This window comes from Carassius carassius, chromosome 42 (genome assembly GCF_963082965.1).
Source record: "Carassius carassius chromosome 42, fCarCar2.1, whole genome shotgun sequence".
NCBI lineage: Eukaryota > Metazoa > Chordata > Actinopteri > Cypriniformes > Cyprinidae > Carassius > Carassius carassius.
Genome location: NC_081796.1, coordinates 7,643,185 through 7,665,740, shown reverse-complemented (window position 1 = coordinate 7,665,740; position 22,556 = coordinate 7,643,185). Strand labels below are relative to the sequence as shown.

The 22,556-nt window shown below is 36.8% G+C and overlaps 1 protein-coding gene across 1 annotated transcript in view; it reads left to right on the top strand.

The window, feature by feature from the left end:
* The first annotated feature begins 2,156 nt into the window (after window positions 1–2,156).
* LOC132124494 (polypeptide N-acetylgalactosaminyltransferase 11-like) overlaps window positions 2,157–22,556 on the top strand; it is a 32,916-nt gene continuing 12,516 nt past the window's right edge. Inside the window, exons 1-6 of the mRNA XM_059535553.1 lie at window positions 2,157–2,314; window positions 4,551–4,841; window positions 12,317–12,440; window positions 15,027–15,193; window positions 15,724–15,849; window positions 21,389–21,629. Coding sequence (XP_059391536.1) covers window positions 4,589–4,841; window positions 12,317–12,440; window positions 15,027–15,193; window positions 15,724–15,849; window positions 21,389–21,629 — 911 coding nt within the window. The 5' untranslated portion in view covers window positions 2,157–2,314; window positions 4,551–4,588. The remainder of the gene's footprint in view (window positions 2,315–4,550; window positions 4,842–12,316; window positions 12,441–15,026; window positions 15,194–15,723; window positions 15,850–21,388; window positions 21,630–22,556) is intronic.

The window sequence follows — 22,556 nt, the reverse complement described above, 5'->3', positions numbered from 1 at the left end:
AGCTTTTGGCCATGACTGTAGAGTGAGCACACAGTCAGTATTCGGGCGATGGCTCCCTCTGCTGGTGTGGGCATTACACATATTTCTGCCGAATTTAAACGTAATATATTGTCTGATTTTATTATGTATTTGGTGTCAAAATAAGCAAATTAGTTAATATTTAGTAAATAATTAGTAAATATTTCCAATGTAGTTCCAATTTAGCTCTCAAACAAATGGCTTTTCACAGTCTATGGTTACAGAAGTATTTTTTCTCTTTTATTCAATTATAGCCATTTGTTTAATACTCAATAAATACTTTTTACTCATTAGCCAAATCAGAGATGAAGCAGAACATCACAAGAATTTTTTTCTTTTAGGAAACAGTTGTTATTTTCAGTGTCAAAACAGAGATGCATCTAACCACCAATTGTAGCTATATCATAATTTATATGTATTTTATGTTTCATATTTAATAAAATAAAGGGAATTTTTCTAAAAAAGAAAAACGGCAGGGTATAGCTGAACCTCTGTCACACACACAACCACATTTTTCTTTCATTGTTATTTTCACCCACTAACAGATAACCATTAAGGCCAGGTAATGTGATATTCATGGTGCGCTCCCTGCTCGATAGTCAGGGTAGCGAGTCATTTGGGTGTTTTCCTTTACTTTATTTAAAGATAAAACATGGTTTTGGCTGCTCCGAGAAAACAAATAACATTGTATTCTTGCTTTCTTGCCTTTCATTTATTTGTATTACTATTTTTAAATCTAATGCAGTTGTTCACTAATAATGAAAGTGCTAAGAGAAGCCATGTTAAGGTAGCGTGCACTTTTAATTTAGATTTTAGTTCTAATTTCAGTCATTTCCATACTGTCACGGCAATTTTAGTAGTATAATTTCTACAATTTACTGCAGTTATATGACCACACACTGTTACTTCACAGAAGCAGGAAATTATTGTTACAGTAAAACTACAATATTTACATATTTACTTTAATTGTGTGTTTTTGTGTGTTGAGTGTTAATATGTCTGGATCCTAAAAGTTAACCAATAATAATTTAGCTCAGCATGATGTGTCTCTGTGTTTATTCTTAAAGATTAAAGTGTCTTGTTTCTGAAATACTTACAGTACCCATTATAAGTAAATAGCTCAGCCTTTTTTTAACCTCAAAATACTGGGACAGTTAGGGTGGGCTTTTGATGAAAGGAAGATACAAATGACAACCAAAGGTGCAGCTGTAGCTAACGCCTAAGAAGAAGCCACATTTCTAGTAGTGAACTTGAATGCCAAAAGGTGAATGTAAAAAAGATGGTCTTGGTACTGTCTAGGCCAGGCAGAAATAACAATCCAACAAATGGAAATAGAAAGAAAGAAAGAAAAATCAGAATCAGGAGCTATTACCAAGTATAATTACACACACACTACATTTGACTGGGTGACAGGAGCTTCCAGTGCAAAAGAAAGTATACACACAGTGCAGATATACAGTACAGTACTTAATATGTATATCTAAAATATTGAAAAAGGTTGTACTTTCTGTAATAGAAGAGAACATTTTACTTCTTTTTTTTTTTGCGAATGTGTGTTAATGTTTTTTTTGTTTTTTTTTTGGAATGAGTTATGTACTCAGAAAGAAAAACAAAAAACAAATGTCCGAATATCTATTAACACTTGATATCATTTTTTCATAACTAACTCTCATATTAAATACATTGTTAATTTTTTATTATACTTCTCAAATTGTTTAATCACAGATTATTATTATTATTATTTTATGGGGGGTAAAAACCCACTATTGTCAATCTTTCTGGTTCATTATAATTATTACGTTTTGACTTTGATGGGCATAATATTATTATTTAAAAAAAATAAACTAAAAAAAATAAATAAACATTGCTTCCAATGTCTAATCTTGTATAATTTTCCACTCTTGCCTATGTTATTTTTTTCCTTTATTTATTTATTTGTCCCCACTTATTTTTATTTATTTATTTATTTATTTATTTATTTATTTATTTATTTATGTCTGACTTGTCCTCTATTGTTTTTGATGTTGTTTTTGTATGCTTGTGTTTTTGTTATTTCTCAGTGGGTTTTATTTATGTATTTATTTTTATTTTTATTTTATTATTTATTTTTTTCAATAAAAAAGAAAGAGCACAGCAGTCATCGTTGTGCAGATGGTGTCATTTTGAATCTCGGCCAGCAGGCGGCAATAGAGTCAGTCACGCGCAGCGCGCACCGCTCCTCGTCACCAGCGAGTAACGGTCAGCAGCCCTGAGCGCTGGAGAGGAATGGAACAGTGAAAGACCTCTTCATCGGCGAGTGAGTTACTGCACCACACTGAAAATATTACAAGATAGTAAACACTTTAGAGAGGTTTGGATCAGTGGCAGGTTACAATATAGCAAATATTGTTCAGTTCGGGTTAGCTCGAAGCTCATAGTCCCTGCGTCCTAGTGAGCCGACTACATAGACATCATGTTTGGGCGTCAGAGGAGCTTTACAAATAAGAGGGGTTTTGGTGCGTTTCCGAGTCAGCAGTATGTTGGGACACATTAGGCACTATTTAGAAACCGCTTTAGTTATTTTCTTCTTCTTCTTTAGAAACGATCTGTGATTCTTTGACGTGATGTGTGATAAAGGTCGCCTGATGATATCGAAACCAGGAATGCTGTCTAGATTGAGACATCTGTGATGTTGTCTGTGTAACGTCACTGTAGACAGCTTTTGTATGAGACAAAGGCCACTATTCGCTTTGCGTGTCTGATGTTTAAAGAACGTAATGTTATGGGTGATTATTTGAGTTCTGTCTTTCATAAAGTCCATATTCAAGCAAACGCATACCTTCACCAACGATATGCCCTTAAAACTTCACTCGACTTGATCTAGATTAATAACTTCTGATCTGACCTGACTCGCTCCTCGTAACTTCTGGTTCTATCCCAATTCATTTCACGTCCACTTAAGTGTGCATGTTTATCTGATGATGATGATGATGATCTGAAAATGTCTAAACATCAGCTGATAAATTATCCTGGCCAACATATTGGTCTGTCATTAGTTAAGTTAGACTAGATAAAGAGAATTATTACAAATACTGCAATCCTTTTTATGTGATGACACAGCAAGATCATTTATTATTGAATATGTTGTGTCAGGACCCGAGCATAAATTAGACATTCACAAGAGCGCTGCTGTAATTCCATACGATTGCATTCACTGGGTTCAGATTTCGAATGGGTTCTTCTGTTACTGAGGATCATGGATGGGTTTGAAGAATGACACGGGTCTTTGGCATTCCTGTGATGCAAAACAGTGAGCCTGAACTATAAATAACTTACATTAGAATAAACTGTAGATTCTCAGGCAAATGTGATGCATTATTAGACTTCAAATTTCAAACCATTATGCTAATACAGCTAGATAAACACTGGGTGACAGGTGTGGGGCAAGTTGTAACACATCTTAGCATCCCCTTACATACGACTGAGAAGACAGTTGAAGTCAGTCTATATGGAGACATTTGGCAACTTAAAGCCAAAGTAAGAGTGGGTAAAATGTGCCCTATGCAATCTCAGAGTCGACAAAGCCTACACTCTAAGGTTAAAAACATAGATTTTTCACCATTGTGAGATTCTGATTGAGAGCCTGGGTTCACTGGAGTTGAGTGTTCATTAAGGAAGTTTCTTCTAGACATAAAGTGAATTTGAGCTATCATCAGTCACAGAAAGTGAGATATTGTTTCAATAAACCATTTTGTCACTGCTGTTTTTGCTTCTTTTGTCTAATTGTAATAACTTGCCCTAGTTGGGTTGATTGGAACAAAGGCACACCATGTATTTGACATCAACTTATAAGGGCTGAGATGTTCTTGCAGAGGTTTGAATTGGTGCCTTTTGTAGTAAACAAATGTGTGTGCTTTTTATAAAAGTTTGAGCACTCTACCTCAAAAATTCTGTTACAGATACTGAAACAAAAAGCGTTACAACCAAACCCAGTCTCCCCTTCAGCACGCGCAGCTCAAAACAAAAATGCAGAACATTAATAACCATGACATTATAGCATGTGGCTTGATCTAAACAGATAAAATCATTTCCATATTGGCTACTCCATTTTATTTATCCATGGCACATGCGTTTTTTTTTATGTAGCCTAAGTAATGTTGTCCAATGAGTTGGTTGCATTATTTAGTGCATTATCTTTTTATTTTTTTAAGGCAATAGATTTTTTTGGGAACACTTTGAAAAACTGCGGTTTTTAAAGTTTAATTTGTTAATGCATGAACTAACATGAACTAACAGAGAGCAATTGTTGTTGTTGTTGTTGTTATTATTAAGTTAAAAAGTAAATCTAGTGTTCTGTAGCATTGCTTCATGCCATGTCATGAACCCTACCACCACAGCAAACAGAACTGAGCCAAACCAAACTGTTGCCCCAAAACAGTGATATGAAGCGAACTGTGGCATTGGTGTATTGTTCCCCCCCTAATATCTACAAAGGATTTCAAATAATTTTTAACTTTTACTTAATTTCTTAAGATGTCATTGCTGTTTTTCAGGGGCCTACTAATGGCCTATCGAGGATGCTAGTGTTACCATGGGCAGCGTCACTCTGCGCTACTTTTGCTATGGTTGCCTCTTCACCTCCGTGACCTGGTCAGTTCTACTCTTCCTGTATTTCAACCTAAGCCAGGAAAGCCGTTTGTCCTTTAAAGATGTGCCCGTCCAGGGGCAGCACCGTTTTCAGTCTCGTTTCACCCGTGGCCCAGCAGTCCTGCGCAGAGATGGCAGTCAAGTCCACAAAGGACGTGCAGTGGAGACTCTCAAGCTGGACCTTTCTCCAGAGCTGGGTTAGTAGACACTTCAACTATCAATCAATTAGTATCTTTCCATTTGAAATTTGTGCTCTTTATAGACATAATGTGAGGAGAAGAGGGCTGCTGATCTGATCTTGATTTTATGTTGGACATCAAGCAGCAACTCAACACAGTAGTATTGTTGTTTATGATGGTTTTATGATTTTATCTGCCAGAAAATAACCTCACAAATGTGGTTGGTGCAGTGTTTATTTACATTACACTTGAACAGTGAAGATTGAGTAGTTTTATTCTAAATCTATACGGTATGCGGTTTGACATTTTCCATCTGAAAAGCAAAAAAACAAAACAAACAAACAAACAAAAAAAAGCTTTCAAGCATTAAAAACAATGAAATAAACATAAAATCAAGAAAAATTTTGGAATTGGTGGGTGGGGTGCTCAAGAGGGGTTTGCCCAGGGTGCCATAAAAGCAACAAGCATGAAATCTGGATTATAGTTTACATTTGTTACTGGTTTTCAAGAATGAGGATGTGTCTTGTATCCTGTCCATGTTGGTATCTGAAGTCTGCAGTGCATATGCAGTCCTGTGTGAAAGTAAAATGAGAAAGCAGCATGGACTCGTTTTGCTTTCACACAGGCCACGTTTGCAGTCCGCTACTGATCCGCGGCTGCTTACCACAAACACAACGTTTATCCATTATTTGGATTTCAGATCCAAATGTTGTTATTGAAATAGCTTTTTCAGCATTGTTATCCTCTTTTTTTACAGTACAGTAATACAATCTTTCATAGACACTTGTTTAAATTTGATAAATATAAACAACATATTATTTTCTATAAGGATGTAGTCTAAAGTATAACAGTCTATTATTCATGCATTTGGCTCTATATTAAGTTGCTAAAGCAGGTTGCAACACATTTAAACACAGCAAATAGCCTAGTTTTTTGTAAGGCTATCACAAACATTTTAAATTAAAATTCACCACTGACAGAAACAATCGGCTCTTTTCTTTTTTCTTTTTCACTTAGATCTTTACTACAAGCAATCCCGCAGGGTCTTAAAGAACTTTGATATTCTGCCCACAAGTGCATCTATTATGTTGCCTTGTTTATCTAAAAGTGTTCTTTTTCTTGTTTTCAACCTAGCCAAAAATTCAAGTGTAGACTGTGAAACAGTAGACTTTGATTATATACATTTATTGTGAAATAACTACATTTCTGTGTCAATCCATGTTTGTTTTTACTGTGAACATTGCGCTGTCACTTTAATTCAGCGCATGCAGCACAGCAAAAATAGGTGCATTCATAAATGATTGCTGCACTGCTGCAGACACGCCGCTTCTGGTATGACTTGCCAGACCACAACCGCGTGCAGTGTAAACTCTCTAATCCGTTAACATTAGTGGTCAACCGATTTATCACTAAGGCCAATATATCAGCTGATATTTGGTATTTTTCAAATATCGGCATCTGCCGATTAGTTTTTCTGCTTGGCAGATGCGTTCAAGGCTGGACTTTTATTTTGACGGCGCTGAGAGCAACAGCGCCTGTGAACACAGTGCTCAAATTTTCCCTCTCGTTTGCCATCGTCATTAACAGTTCTGTCTAATATGGAAGTCTGTCTAATAATTAGATAGGATGGTTAAACAAAGGAATTAAAATGTACACAAAGTGTTATAACGATTGCTTTTGTATTATTAGTAGGGCTGCGCGATGTGTTATTTAAGCATCGCTATCGCGATGTACGAGTCCACGATAATCACATCGCAGGATGTGCGATGTAGGCTGTCGTAGTGATCCTTTATTCATTAACTGTACAGGCCAGCTGCTCCCTGGCCCTTGACGAATGTGATTCGTGGATTAATTGCACAGCTTAACCATCATAGAGTGAAAGTTTATCATTTGCATGTGTTTTTAAGTCCTGTCAGTTTAACAGGGCAGAGAGAGAGAGAGTGCGCGAGAGAGAGAGACCGAGCGTGCGAGAGAGAGAGAGAGAGAGAGAGAGAGAGAGAGAGAGAGAGCGCGCACGAGAGAGTGCTCGAAAGAGAGAGAGTGAGGGAGCCCCGGCCGCACGGTCACCGTCTTCAAACAAAACGAGCGCTGTCTTGCTCTCTCTCCCTCGCGCATATTAATCAGTTGACACGATGGTGTCGATGTTTAAATCATTTAATATGAGATGTTAAATGATTAAATGAAGTGTACTCACCCCATTTTTGTTTGTAAGAATTTTTTTTTTTTTATTAGATTTCATATCCCAATATATATTTCAGAAAAATAAAATGTCACAATGTCATTTTTTCGAATATCGTGCAGCCCTAATTATTAGTAATAGAAATGCAAACATTATAATACTTTCTCATTTGCCTTCAGCATTTTGGACTAACTGGAGTTTGTTTACTAAGCGTGCAGAATAACCACCCAATAAAGAATTACAATAATCTAACCTTGAGGTCATAAATGCATGGATTAACATTTCTGCATTTGACATTGAGAGCATAGACCGTAATTTAGATATATTTTTGAGATGGAAAAATGCAGTTTTACAAATGCTAGAAACGTAGCTGAGACCATGTTTCCTGAGGATATCTCCCAAGGGTAACATGTAAAGCGTGAAGAATAATGGCCCTAGTACTGAGCCTTGAGGTACTCCATACTGCACTTGTGGTCGATAAGATACCTCTTCATTCATTGCTATTAATTGATGGGGGTCATATAAGAATGATTTAAACCATGCTAATGCACTTCCATTAATGCCTACAAAGTGTTCTAGTCTATGCAAAAAGAATGTTGTGGTCAATAGTGTTGAACGCAGCACTAAGATCCAATAGCACTAATAGAGAGATTCAACCACGATCAGATGATAAGAGCAGGTAATTTGTAACTCTAAGGAGAGCAGTTTCAGTACTATGATACAGTCTAAATCCTGACTGGAAATCCTTACAGATACCATTTTTCTCTAAGAAGGAATATAATTGTGAGGATACTACCTTTTCAAGTATCTTGGACAGAAAAGGGTGATTCGAGATCGGTCTATAATTAACTAGTTCTTTGGGGTCAAGTTGTGGTTTTTTGATGAGAGGCTTAATAACAGCCAGTTTGAAGGTTTTGGGGACATATCCTAATGACAATGAGGAATTAATAATAGTCAGAAAAGGATTCTTCTGGAAGAACCTCTTTTAGGAGCTTAGATGGAATAGGGTCTAACATACATGTTGTTGGTTTAGATAGTTTAACAAGTTTATACAATTCTTCCTCTCCTATAGTAGAAAATGAGTGGAACTGTTCCTCAGGGGATCTATAGTACACTGTCTGATGCGATACTGTAGCTGACGGCTGAATGGTTACAATTTTATCCCCAATAGTATCGATTTTAGAAGTCATTACTGCTGTGATGTTGGGAAATGTAAACACTTGTTGATGCTTTATTTTTGGTTAATTTAGTCACTGTATTGAATAAATACCTGGGGTTATGTTTGTTTCTTCTAAAAGAGACGAAAAGTAATTGGATCTAGCAGTTTTTAATGCTTTTCTGTAGGAAAGGTTACTTTCCCGCCAAGCAATACGAAATACCTCTAGTTTTGTTTTCCTCCAGCTGCGCTCCATTTTCCGGGCTGTTCTCTTTAGGGTGCGAGTATGCTCATTATACCATGGTTTCCGACTGTTTTCCTTAACCTTCCTTAGCGTAAAGGAGCAACTGTATTTAAAATGCTAGAAAACAGAGAGTCCATAGATTTTGTTACATTAGTTGTTCTGAATATTTGGATATGCTAAGGAATTGGGATACATCAGGAAGATTACTTACCAAGCAGTCTTTTGTGGTAGAAGTGATGGTTCTACCATACTTGTAACAAGAAGTAGAATTTACAGTTTTGGCTATGTGAAATTTGCACAAAACTAAATAATGATCTGAGATATCATCACTTGGCTGCATAATTACAACACCGTCAACATCAATTCCATGTGACAGTATTAAATCTACAGTATGATTTAGGGGTGCACCGAAATTTCGGCCGCCGAAAATTTTCGGCCAAAATGGCATTATCGGTTTCGGGCCGAAATAAAAAAAACAGCCGAAAACGTAAACCGAAAATGAATGTCACCCGCCCCTCCCATCCGTGAGCAAGCGCTTAGGTTTCACTCACGGTCGAGCTGTTATCACGCATCTGCCTATCAAAGATTAAGCATGTCAAAGGGCTGTCACAATCAAAAAAAGCTTGTCACAAAAGCTGCACAATCGATCGGACCAACCAACACAAGTTTCGAAAACGAAAATAGGGAATCGATTTTAACGGCCTTCTCTCGGAGCGCGTCCAGCTCGCCACTATACGCTCGCAGCGAACGCGCGTCACACAGCAACTGCAGGTTCTGACACACACACACGCAGCCTATTAGTGCATAATATCAATGTAGCCTTCAGTAATGTTTTTCATTGATGTTATGGCAGTCCACATTGCTGACTTGTGCGCGTCTCAAGCGCCCTCTTTACGTTCGCCCTAATGCCTGTTTAGTTGTCGGTGGATTTGCCTATATTTGGCATTGAAAAACGGATCAACGCCAAATATAGGCAATTTACTAACGATTCAATGAACACTTTGCCTATGTCTCAAAAATCGGACAGGATTTTTTTTTCACAAAAGTGACAGCCCTATACGAGAGGACACCAAAGTTGCAATATGTAGCATTTGTTCTGCAAAAATCTCCAAAATTGTGGATTTTTTTTGCACAATTTTTAAAAAACTATTTTATTTGATGGAACATAAAACTTGAAGAATAATTATTATTTATATTTATTGTTAAAAATATTTTATGTTTTGTTATGTAACTGTTAATAAAAGTTTGATTATTATATTGTGATTTTTCAATTCAGATCCATTAAATCCAAGCAATATATATATACGTTTTTAAAAGAAGCCATTTTCGGCTTCAGTTTCGGTTTTCGGCCAAGTGCATCCTAAATTTTCGGTTTCGGCGCAGAATTTTCATTTCGGTGCATCACTAGTATGATTTCGACAATGAGTAGGTCCTGAGACATGTTGTCTAACCCCAGTAGAGTTCAGAATGTCTATAAATGCTGATCCCAGTGCATCTTTTTCATTATCAAGATGGATATTAAAATCACCACACCAACTATTAAAAATTTATCTGTAGCCAGCACTAACTCGCATGTAAAATCAGCAAACTCTTTAATAAAGTCTGTATGGTGCCCTGGTGGCCTGTATACAGTAGCCAGTACAAACATCATAGGGGATTTATCATTAACATTTGTTTCTCTGGATAATGTTATATGAAGCACCATTACTTCAAACGAGTTATACTTGAAGCCTGCCCTCTGAAAAATCCTGAAAACATTGTTATAAATTGAAGCAACACCTCCCCCTTTGCCTTTTGGACATGGCTCATGATTATAACAGTAATCTTGGGGGGTGGACTCATTTAAAATAATGTAATCATCAGCTTTTAGCCAGATTTCTGTCAAACAGAGCACATATAGATTATGATCAGTGATCATATTATTTACAAATAACAATCGCATTACGTTACATTAACACATTACTATCAGCAAGTGAGAAAAAGAGCCAGTGCTGCTCATTTACAGTAATGAGCTCTACAGGTGTCAGGCTGAAGCCAAAAGCTATCGGCCGCTGGTTATGTAACATATGAACATAAAAAGTTGAGACTGAAAAAACGTGCATAACAGTAAATTGGATCCATGTGGTTCTTAAAATGACAGTTGGCTAATATTTATAAGAATTAAACAGTGATGACTGCTGTTTTATTTTACGTTCAATCATTCAATGTCTCTAGTAGGCTGTTAGCTGAATATTTTAGACTTGCACTATTTGTATCTTTTTTTTGTATTGTATTGTATTTGTCCTTTGTTTTTGTTGTATAACTGACAGGTTAATTATTTTCAATAATTCTTTATTTTTAATAAGAACTTTATTTGTCTTATTTGTAAATAAATGTATTTTTTATTTGTAAATTTGGGAACTCCTTGCAGAATCTGTGAAAATGTTAATATTTTTATCAAAATAAGAGAGATCATACTAAATGCATGTTATTTTTTTAGTACTGTCCTGAGTAAGGTATTGTACATGAAAGATGTTTACATTTAGTCCACAACACACACAAAAAAATGCTGAAATTATTAAAATAACCCCATTCAAAAGTTTGGGAACCCTTGGTTCTTAATACTGTGTGCTGTTACCTGGATGATCCACGACTGTCTCTGTTTTATGATGGCCGTGCATGAGTCCCTTGTTTGTTCTGAACAGTTAAACAGAACACTGTTCTTCAGAAAAATCCTTCAGGTCCTGCAGGTTCTTCAGTTTTCCAGCTTCTTTTGCATATTTGAACCCTTTGCAGCAGTAACTGTATGATTTTGATATACATCTCTTCACACTGAGGACAATTGAGGCACTTGAAAAGGTTCAAACGTTCACTGATGCTCCAGAAGGAAACAAGATGCATTAAGAGTTTAGAGGTGAAAACTTTTGAACACGATGAAGATGTCCAAATTATTCTTATTTTGTTGTAATATAATGTGTTTGTCCATTTAGTTCTGCCCTTCATAAGCAACAGAAGATACTTGTGTTTCCTGGAACACAAATTAAGTACAATTTACCTTGATCTTCAAATTCCAAAAGTTTTCACCCCCCAGCTCTTAATGCATCTTGTTTCCTTCTGGAGCATCAGTGAATGTTTGATCCTTTTTTAATAGTGGTGTTTGAGTCCCTCAATTGTCCTCAGTGTAAAAAATGGATCTTAAAAATCATACAGTCACTGCTGGAAAGTGTTCAAATATGCAAAGATGCTGGAAAACTGAAAAATCTGCAGGACCTTTTTGCAGGATTTTTCTGAAGATCAGTTCTCAGTTTAACTGTTCGGAACAAACAAGGGACTCATGCTCAACCATCACAAAACAGAAAGACAGTCGTGGATCACCCAGGTAACAGCACACAGTATTAAGAACCAAGGGTTCCCAAACTTTTGAATGGGGTTATTTTAATAATTTCAGCAATTTTTTTTGTCTTGTGGACTATATGCAAACATCTTTTATGTAAAATATCTTACTCAGGACAGTACTAAATAAAAAATAACATGCATTTTGTTTGATCTCTCGTATTTTGTTAAAATTATTCACCGATTCTGCAAGGGGTTCCCAAACTTTCGAATGCCACTGTACTGATAGTTGTGGAATTTTTTCAGTCTTTTTGCTGGTCTTTAAAATGCAGATGTCTTAGCAACCTTATTTATAGAATGATAGATTTAAATCACTCATATGAAGTTTTGGTCATGTGATCCACTTATAATGGTGTAACATGATCATGATTACAATATTGACAAAAATAATTGTGATTATGATTTTGCCATAATCGAGCAGCCCTAATCTATCCTACACTGTGGGCTCCACTAAATTCTCTGAAAAAGTAGCTTTCTTTTAACGGGCAGCCATGAGTAAAATGTCATTGTTTGAGTATGAGTGTTCTGATTTCGGATTTTAGGAATGATTTTTAACAAGCAGGACCAAGAGGTACGAGATATGGGCTATCATAAGCACGCCTTCAACGTTCTCATCAGTAACCGACTTGGCTACCACAGAGATGTCCCCGACACCAGGAATGACAAGTACGAACATCTATCTGTGTGCTAAACCACTTGCTCAGATCATTAACTCTGTTGAATCATTTGATAAAAGTCTCCACGAAATCAGTATTGACATTTTATGTAATATTACAGTTTATTATAAATTATTTTTCTGTGAATACCATTAGTGACCATATTAAAAAACAAAAAAACATATGTACTGTATATATCAAGTCATATGATGTTTTGTGAGAGAAACAGTATTGCTTTTCTCTGGAGCTCTGTAATGTCATTAGGCATTTTTAACTGCTGCTGTTTGAATATGTGTAATGGAGAATGAGATTTTGAGAGCTGTAAATGAGAGGACAATATTTCATATGGAGTTAGTCACATGTGGTCACTTTGAACTGTGATTGTGCGAAAAAGAGCCAAGCAAAGATCGTTCAGAAATTATCCCTTTGTATTTCTCAAAAGCATATAGGTTTGTAATGATGGTAAGTAAATAATTATAGAATTTTTGGTTTCGGGTAAAAACCCGATTCCAAAAAAGTTGGGACATTTTACAAAATGTGAATAAAAACAGAATGCAATGTTGTGAAAGTTTCAAATTTCAATATTTTATTCAGAATACAACATAGATTACATATCAAATATTTAAACTGAGAAAATGTATCATTTTAAGGGAAAAAATAAGTTGATTTTAAATTTCATAGCATCAACACATCTCAAAAAAGTTGGGACAAGGCCATGTTTACCACTGTTTGGCATCCCCGCTTCTTTTTATAAAACTCTGCAAACGTCTGGGGACTGAGGAGACAAGTTGCTCAAGTTTAGGAATGTTGTCCCATTCTTGTCTAATACAGGCTTCTAGTTGCTCAACTGTCTTAGGTCTTCTTTGCCAAATGTTTTCTATGGGTGAAGGATCTGGACTGCAGGCTGGCCATTTCAGCACCCAGATCCTTCTTCTACGCAGCCATGATGTTGTAATTGATGCAGTATGTATTCTGGCATTGTCATGTTGGAAAATGCAAGGTCTTCTCTGAAAGAGACGACGTCTGGGTGGGAGCATATGTTGTTTTAGAACTTGGATATACATTTCAGCATTGATGGTTCCATTCCAGATGTGTAAGCTGCCCATGCCACACGCACTCATGCAACCCCATACTATCAAAGATGCAGCCTTCTGAACTAAGCGCTGATAACAACTCGGGTTGTCCTTGTCCTCTTTAGTCCAGATGACATTGCGTCCCAGTTTTCCAGAAAGAACTTCAAATTTTGATTCGTCTAACCACAGAACAGTTTTCCACTTTGCCACAGTCCATTTTAAATTAGCCTTGGCCAAGAGAAAACGCCTGCGCTTCTGGATCATGTTTAGATATGGCTTCTTTTTTCACCTATAGAGTTTTAGCCGGCAACGGCGAATGGCATGGTGGATTGTGTTCACGAACAATGTTTGGATGATATTATGCACTGTAGATGATGATAACTTTAAACTCTTTGCATTTTTCTCTGAGAAACTCCTTTCTGATATTGCTCCACTATTTTTTGCCGCAGTATTGGGGGAATTGGTGATCCTCTGCCCATCTTGACTTCTGAGAGACACTGCCACTCTGAGAGGCTCTTTTTATATCCAATCATGTTGCCAATTGACCTAATAAGTTGCAAATTGATCCTCCAGCTGTTCCTTATACAGTATGTATCCAGACCAGATGGTGTATCAGCACCTAGAAAGGACCTCTACATCCCTGAAAGACAGCTGAGACCAGGACAACTAGAGCCCCAGATACAGATCCCCTGTAAAGACCTTGTCTCAGACGACCACCAGGACAACACCACAGGAAACAGATGATTCTTCTGACTTTGCTGCAGCCTGGAATTGAACTACTGGCCAGAGCAGAACTGGCCCCCCAACTGAGCCTGGTTTCTCCCAAGGTTTTTTTCTCCATTCTGTCACTGATGCAGTTTCGGTTCCTTTACGCTGTCGCCTCTGGCTTGCTTAGTTGGGGTCACTTCATCTACAGCGATATCGTTGACTTGATTGCAAATAAATGCACAGACACTATTTAAACTGAAGAGAGATGACATCACTGAATTCAATAATGAACTGCCTTTAACTATCATGTTGCATTATTGACACACTGTTTCCTAATGAATGTTGTTCAGTTGCTTTGACGCAATGTATTTTGTTTAAAGCACTATATAAATAAAGGTGACTTGACTTGACTATGTACATTTAACTTTTCCAGCCTCTTATTGCTACCTGTTCCAATGTTTTTGGAATGTGTAGCTCTCATGAAATCCAAAATGAGACAATATTTGGCATTACATTTCCAAATGTCTCACTTTCAACATTAGATATGTTATCTTTATTCTGTTGTGAATAGAATATAAGTTTATTATATTTGTAAATTATTCCATTCCTTTTTTTACTCACAATTTGTACTGTGTCCCATTTTTTTTGGAATCGGGTTTGTAGACCATTTTTTTACAATATAGAGAAATTAGCATTTTATGAGGTCAAGGTACAAATGGTATTGTGTAAAACATGCTGTGTTGTGTAAATGGAGGGGATGGGACATGTGTTTTTGTGATACTGCTGTAAATCATCACATGAACTGTACCCAACAGGTGCAGAGATCGGATCTATCCCGTGGCCTTGCCCACAGCTAGCATAGTGATCTGCTTCTACAATGAGGCATTCTCTGCTCTCCTTAGGACGGTTCACAGTGTGCTAGATCGCACACCAAACTATCTGCTCCATGAGATCATTCTGGTGGACGACCACAGCGAATTGGGCAAGCCACTTTACTTCTCTAAACATGCCAATTAGTCGCACAAGAGACTCAACTAACACACTTGATTTGCAAATAATCATAAAAATATATTACACTAGAAGTGGGGAAAAATTCTATGATAAACTAAATAATATTCCAGTTGCATTTTTTTTGGGTGGGGTGGGGTGGGGTGGGGGGGTGGGGTAAATGTACTCTAGAAATAGGTCAACACTCTATTAACTGTGGAAAGCACCGAAGAGAAAATACTGTGTAAAAGAGTTTAATATGTCACCATCTGAACGCACAACCAAGGAATTAGATCTTTGTGTATGTGTACCAAATCATTTGGTCAATAAATCATCTTTTAAACACGTTTAACTGTGTTTAGAGCACCTGTCAAAATTCTAGTGTGACTTTAAGCTTTCAGATCCTTTGGAATTAACTATTGCTTGTAAAATGTTAGCTAGAAAGGATGAGTGTGTGAAATGAGGGTAAGAAATTAAGTAAGCCAAATGTCTGACTCAGCAGATGTTACTTTGTATGTCTGACAGATGATTTGAAGGAAGACTTGGATTCTTACATAAAGCAGCACCTGCAGAAGAAAGTGAAGCTAGTTCGTAATGAGAAGAGGGAGGGCCTGATCCGTGGAAGGATGATTGGGGCATCTCACGCTACAGGTATGAAGAAAAAAAAAATTACTGTCATTTAAGAAACTTGTCTTAACGCCATTCCAAACCAATAAGAACTTATTTGAAAAACAAAGAAAGATATTTTAATGAAACCTATGAGATTTCGGTCACTGTATTAAAAGGCCATACAACCTCAATGTTAACACTTCAAACAGTTCATAAAATACATCATAGAAGTCATTTATATGAATTGAATAGTTTAATCCAAGACTTTATCGCTTCATGTGATGAACAGATTTAATTTAGGCTTTTATTCACATATAAACATTGATTGGTGCATATACATAAAGCAAATCAAATATGGTCAACGGAAGCTCAACTGTGCCTCATTAATTCTCACATGTAAAGCATGCACATTTGTTTTTACTGTTTACCTATTATGCAGTACAGTTTGTCTCCACTGTTATTATTAGTTGTTATTATTATTATTATTGTTGTTGCTATAACTACAGGTGCGTGTCATATAATTAGAATATAATTAAAAAGTTGATTTTTTTCACTAATTCAATTCAAAAAGTGAAACTTGTTTATTATATTCATTCATTACACACATACAGATATATTTCAAATGTTTATTTCTTTTAATTTTGATGATTATAGCTGACAACTGAGGAAAATCCCAAATTCAGTATCTCAGAAAATTAGAATATTACTTTAGAACAATACAAAGAAAGGATTTTTAGAAATCTTGGCCATCTGAAAAGTATGTACATGAAAAGTATGAGCATGTACAGCTCTCAATACTTAGTTGGGGCTCCTTTTGCCTGAATTACTGCAGCAATGCGGCGTGGCATGGAGTCAATCATTCTGTGGCACTGCTCAGGTGTTATGAGAGCCCAGGTTACTCTGATAGTGGCCTTCAGCTCTTCTGCATTTTTGGGTCTAGTATATCACATCTTCCTCTTCACAATACCCTATAGATTTTGTATGGGGTTAAGGTCAGGCGAGTTTGCTGGCAAATTAAGAACAGGGATACCATGGTCCTTAAACCAGGTACTGGAAGCTTTGGCACTGTGTGCTGGGGCCAAGTCCTGTTGGAAAATGAAATCTGCCTCTCCATAAAGTTGGTCAGCAGCAGGAAGCATGAAGTGCTCTAAAACTTCCTCGTATACGGCTGCGTTGACCTTGGACCTCAGAAAACACAGTGGACCAACACCAGCAGATGACATGGCACCCCAAACCATCACTGACTGTGGAAATTTTACAATGGACCTCAAGCAACGTGGATTGTGTGCATTTCCACTCTTCCTCCAGACTCTGGGACCCTGATTTCCAAAGGAAATGCAAAATTTACTTTCATCAGAGAACATAACTTTGGACCACTCAGCTGCAGTCCAGTCCTTTTTGTCTTTAGCCCAGGCGAGACGCTTCTGACGCTGTCTGTTATTCAAGAGTGGCTTGACACAAGGAATGCGACAGCTAAAACCCATGTCTTGCATACATCTGTGCGGTTCTTGAAGCACTGACTCCAGCTGCAGTCCATTCTTTGTGTATCTCCCCCACATTTTTGTAAGAGTTTTGTTTCACAATCCTCTCCAGGGTACGGTTATCCCTATTGCTTATATACTTTTTTTCTACCACATCTTTTCCTTTCCTTCGCCTCTCTATTAATGTGCTTGGACACAGAGCTCTGTGAACAACCAGCCTCTTTTTCAATGACCTTGGGTGTCTTGCCCTCCTTGTGCAAGGTGTCAATGTTTGTCTTTTGGACAACTGTCAAGTCAGCAGTCTTCCCCATGATTGTGTAGTCTACAGAACTAGACTGAGAGACCATTTAAAGGCCTTTGCAGGTGTTTGGAGTTAATTAGCTGATTAGAGTGTGGCACCAGGTGTCTTCAATATTGAACCTTTTCACAATATTCTAATTTTCTCAGATACTGAATTTGGGATTTTTCTTAGTTGTCAGTTATAATAAAAAATAAAAGAAACAAACATTTGAAATAAATCAGTCTGTGTGTAATGAATGAATATAATATACAAGTTTCACTTTTTGAAAGGAATTAGTGAAATAAACTTTTTGATGATATTCTAATTATATGACAAGCACCTGTATATATTAGGGGTGTAACGGTACACAAAAATCATGGTTCGGTACGTACTCGGTTTTAAAGTCACGGTTCGGTTAATTTTCGGTACAGTAAGGAAAAGAAATGCAAACATTAGACTGCAGGTTGTTCATTACTATAAACTTTTTTCCTAAACACTTTTTAATAAAATATAATAAAATATATATAAAATAAAAATAGAATAAGAAATAAAATACTGCTGCAAAGTTCTCCACTAAATAAAATACTCTCAGTCTCAAACCAATATCAAATAATAAAATATAATGAAAAATATAAATAAATAACTATGACAGGAGACCTTAATGGACGATTAATCGAAAAATAATCAAAACCGAAATCCATAACCTCTAACCGACGTAATTTTCCCATGTCGGTTATTTCGTTTTTTTAATCCTGTTAACACTTCCCCATTAAAAGCATACTACTGCGTGTGTAGCCACATGACTGCTCTCATAAAAGTAAAACACGGAGGTGAACGCCGGTTCAACACATAGTGATGGTGCGCGAGCGGTGAGCCTTGCGTCTTCACTAAACTTTGTCAGTTGTATTTGTTTTATGGTTTGGACATTCAAGCGATTAGATGAACGGATGTGTATTCTTATATCGAGCTACCATGTTCGCGCAGCTGCATTGTGGCACGAACACTCATATAAACAGTAGCTATGAAGACCGCGCGCACAGAGGAACACAGAAACTAGTTGTCAGCGCTGTCCAGTGATTTATCACTAAAGTAGCTTAGAATCTCAAAACTTATTATAGCATGTATATTATAGCAGAAAACTACATTAGTATATCATCATAAACGCAGCCGTTTTTGTCTTACGTGAACATAAACAGATGAGAAAGAAAACACACATGTACAGTATTTTTGCTTAAAGAGACAACAGCCTAATAAACGCGCTGCCTGTCATTAATGTTAATCAAAGAACAAAAGAAAATCATTCACTGATCTTGACTGAATATATTTAATAACTTTACTTGATTAATCTTTATTTTATTTATAAAAAGAAAACTATGCAGTGTTTTTAAACTTTTAATTACGGTTTCTGTACCTGAAATTTAGTTTAGTTGTATTTATTTATGTTATTGCTTATTGATTTGTTTGTTCCTTTCTTATTACTGACCTATCTTATTACTTGTCTTTAACACTTTAATATTTTAAATTTATATTAATCTAGTTGTTTTTGCTATGGTATTTTTTTTTAATCACAGGCAAAATTCCTCTTGCAGTGTTTTGTAGGCTGCTTATGTTTGCTCATGTTATTAAGCTGCAACAGAATGCTTTGTAAAAAAAATTGACATCTAAACGTTTGACTTGAATGTTTGTCTGATTTTTTTATCTTATTGGAATCGAAACTAGGAATCGATAAGAATCGTAATCTATAAAATTCAAACGATACCCAATCCTAGTAAGAAATGTTGAGAACATAGATAAAATAACTGCTGATAGTCAATCATATTTACAGTACAAACCTTGTCAGTGGACTATGAGGGCAAAAAAAACAAAACCGAAACAAAATTATTGTTCATTAATCGTAATCGAGGTAAAATGTTCAATTAATCGAGGTTTTGATTTTTAGGCCATAATCGTCCAGCCCTACTTAATGATATGGGTGACTCTTCAAGCTCCGGATTGTCCATACTGTCTATGTGCTTGTCTGCATTGGCCATTTACGGTCTATGGCCATGACGCTAGCTAGCGAGAGGCTGGGCTAAAGCATGCCGTGTATGTTGGTGTACAGCGCTCGTGTGTGTGATTTTTTTTTATTTTTATTATTATTAGTTTTTTTAATTCAAACCAATTCAGCGGAAATCACGCGCTGCAGTCGATTTCATTGGTTAAGGTTACAGTGACGACGGGTAGGTTTAGAGATCAGTGTTGGTGTAGGGCAGTGGTTCTCAACCTTTTTTTTCAGCGGGCCGCACTGTGGTCCAAGTGCAAGTCTTGTGGGCCGCACTCATATTATTTACATATTATGTCACCAATAAGAAACAACCTGATTTGTAAATATTATATCATCTAATCGATTACATTCATTGAAATAAATAAATCATTCTACTCCCCATAAATAAAGCATGCTGATGTTGTCAGGAGCTGACCAATTTTGTGAAATTTGGCTCAAAAGGACTAACAGCACAAAGAAGTTGCGCTTGTAAGGCCTGAGCAATCCGGACGCGTACACGGCCAGCGCGGACGCGGACCTCTTCCATTTATACTTCCGAAAGCGTACGCTGATGGTCTGCTCTGCAACAAACATGTGAACAAACAATTGCCCAGAATTATTATTCTTTTATTGAAGGATTGCACAGGTTCGAGTAGCAATGGGCTTCTTCACACTGCCTGCACATCTGCAGTTGTGCTTTTGAAGCCTACTGACCACACGCACCTGTCCGCGCGGTCGTCTGCTCAGAGCCTCGGCACACACTCTCAGAGGATGATTTTTACGTCACGCCTACCTAGCGGTCCATAGCGGACTTGCGGAATCAGAAAGTATAAGAGGCTTTAAGATGCAGTCTGTAAGACGCACACGGGAGCATGACTTGACGCGCAACATTGCAGAAAATGTGCGTTCACAAATGTAACCTATGATCCAAAATATGGAAAGCACTTTTGAATTTAATAATATGAGGTTCTCTCCAGAGATGTTTTGCCACATTTCTTCAGTTAAGGATGATTGCTACGTAGTATATGGTGTTTCAGTTTGCCTGAACTTCTTCAAGTGAGTTGCGGGGCAAAACTGAAAATTCTCCTTCACTACTGATACTGCGACTATTCTTGTTTGTATGTGGTAATTCGCTGGCATTCTCCACATTTCTTTTTTTCTCCCTTAAAAACAAATTTGTCATTTCTGATGCTCCATTTTACCTGAACTAATGGCTGTTGATGACTATTTTAATTGAATTCTGCCAAAGTGCGCGCTTGTATGTGTTCATTAAAGGCGTAATGTTATGTAAGTCTGCTCATGTCTGAAAATAATATATGAAAAACAAAATAATTTCACATAAAAACATTAAGCTATAGCTTATATTTATTTAGTAGCCTACATTTTTTTATTAATGTAAAAAATAAAATTAATTGTAAAACTGAAATTTTATTTTTTATTATTATTATTGTGTTCAGCATATGGTGGGCCGCATTTGAATTCGTGCGGGCTGCGGGTTGTGAACCACTGGTGTAGGGCAATCTGTACAGTGATTGACATATTGACATGACCAATGAAAACTTTAGAATCAGCTGCAGGGCGGGATTTGCACTGAACGCGGAGACTTCCGCCACTTAATATGTTCGTGTGGAAACACGAAAATGTACCTATGTTCCGCACACAAAACATTGCATTCGGTCATTCGGTGCACACGTGCAACGTACTGAAAGCCCTGTACCGAAACGGTCCGGTACGAATACACGTACCATTACACCCCTAGTATATATCCTTCAGTAAGACTGTCTTCATTTTTTTCAGGTGAGGTGTTGGTGTTTCTGGACAGTCACTGTGAGGTGAATGAGGCATGGCTCCAGCCTCTGCTCACACCCATTAAAGAAAACAGAAAAAACGTGGTTTGTCCAGTCATTGACATCATCAGCGCAGACACACTAGTATACAGCCCCTCTCCTATTGTGCGCGGTGGATTCAACTGGGGCTTGCACTTTAAATGGGATCCAGTGCCCGTGTCTGAACTCAGCAGCCCTGATGGAGCCATCAGGTATTACAAGAGTGTTACATTATTCTAGGATGCAGACTTCTGGGCTTTCTATGAAATTAGCCATTTTGAAAGCTTTTTTTTTTTTTTTTTAATAGCAAGTCATATGGTATTTTAAAGTGTCCTAATATTGTGTTTTGCAGTTCCCTACGACAGGTTTAAATGCACCCAAGGTCAGAAAACGTAATTTTCTCAGAAAATACATTTTAAATCAGAATAATTTTTCAATGATTTAGAAACGATTCGTTCGATGGTATGTGGGTCCTGTAGCTAATTTTACATAATGATTACAAAATTTGTGTAATTTTTTAAAAGGTTTTTATTTAATTCAAATTTTGCCTTATTAAATGATCTATTATTTATAAGCTTTTTTTTCCTTTATGGGCCTGAAATATAGGCATTTTGGTTATTATTGATAATTGAACAATATTTTACTAAATGTGCTTTTGTGCCGAGACTGTGTCCGAAATCGCTCACTCGTTTACTCAATTACTAATCCCTATATAGTGTATAGCAGTTGAGTGGACTATATCGACACTATATCAAGCAGCTTTTTGAGCTCGGATAAGATGGTTGTAGAGCGCCCTCAGGCACCGTTAATTTTACATCAGAATGAATATGTAACCTACTGTGATTAACAAACATTTTTAAATTATCCACCAAATTATCATAATTTTTGTTGGTTAAAGACGATGCCACCTCAGTAAATTAGTAAAATATTAAACTGAGTTATTGCCTACATAACATATTTTAATATAAACAATGTATGAAAAAAAATGTTACAGCAGGAATAATAAAGATCTAAAAGGCATTAATCATTCAAACTTGCTCGGTCCCGCTCTCGTTTCCAGCTCGACGGTTCTCCACGTTGGATTGTGGAGAACCCAACTCTTGGGTGGTTTAACCCTGTCATGGGTTTATAATGATGAC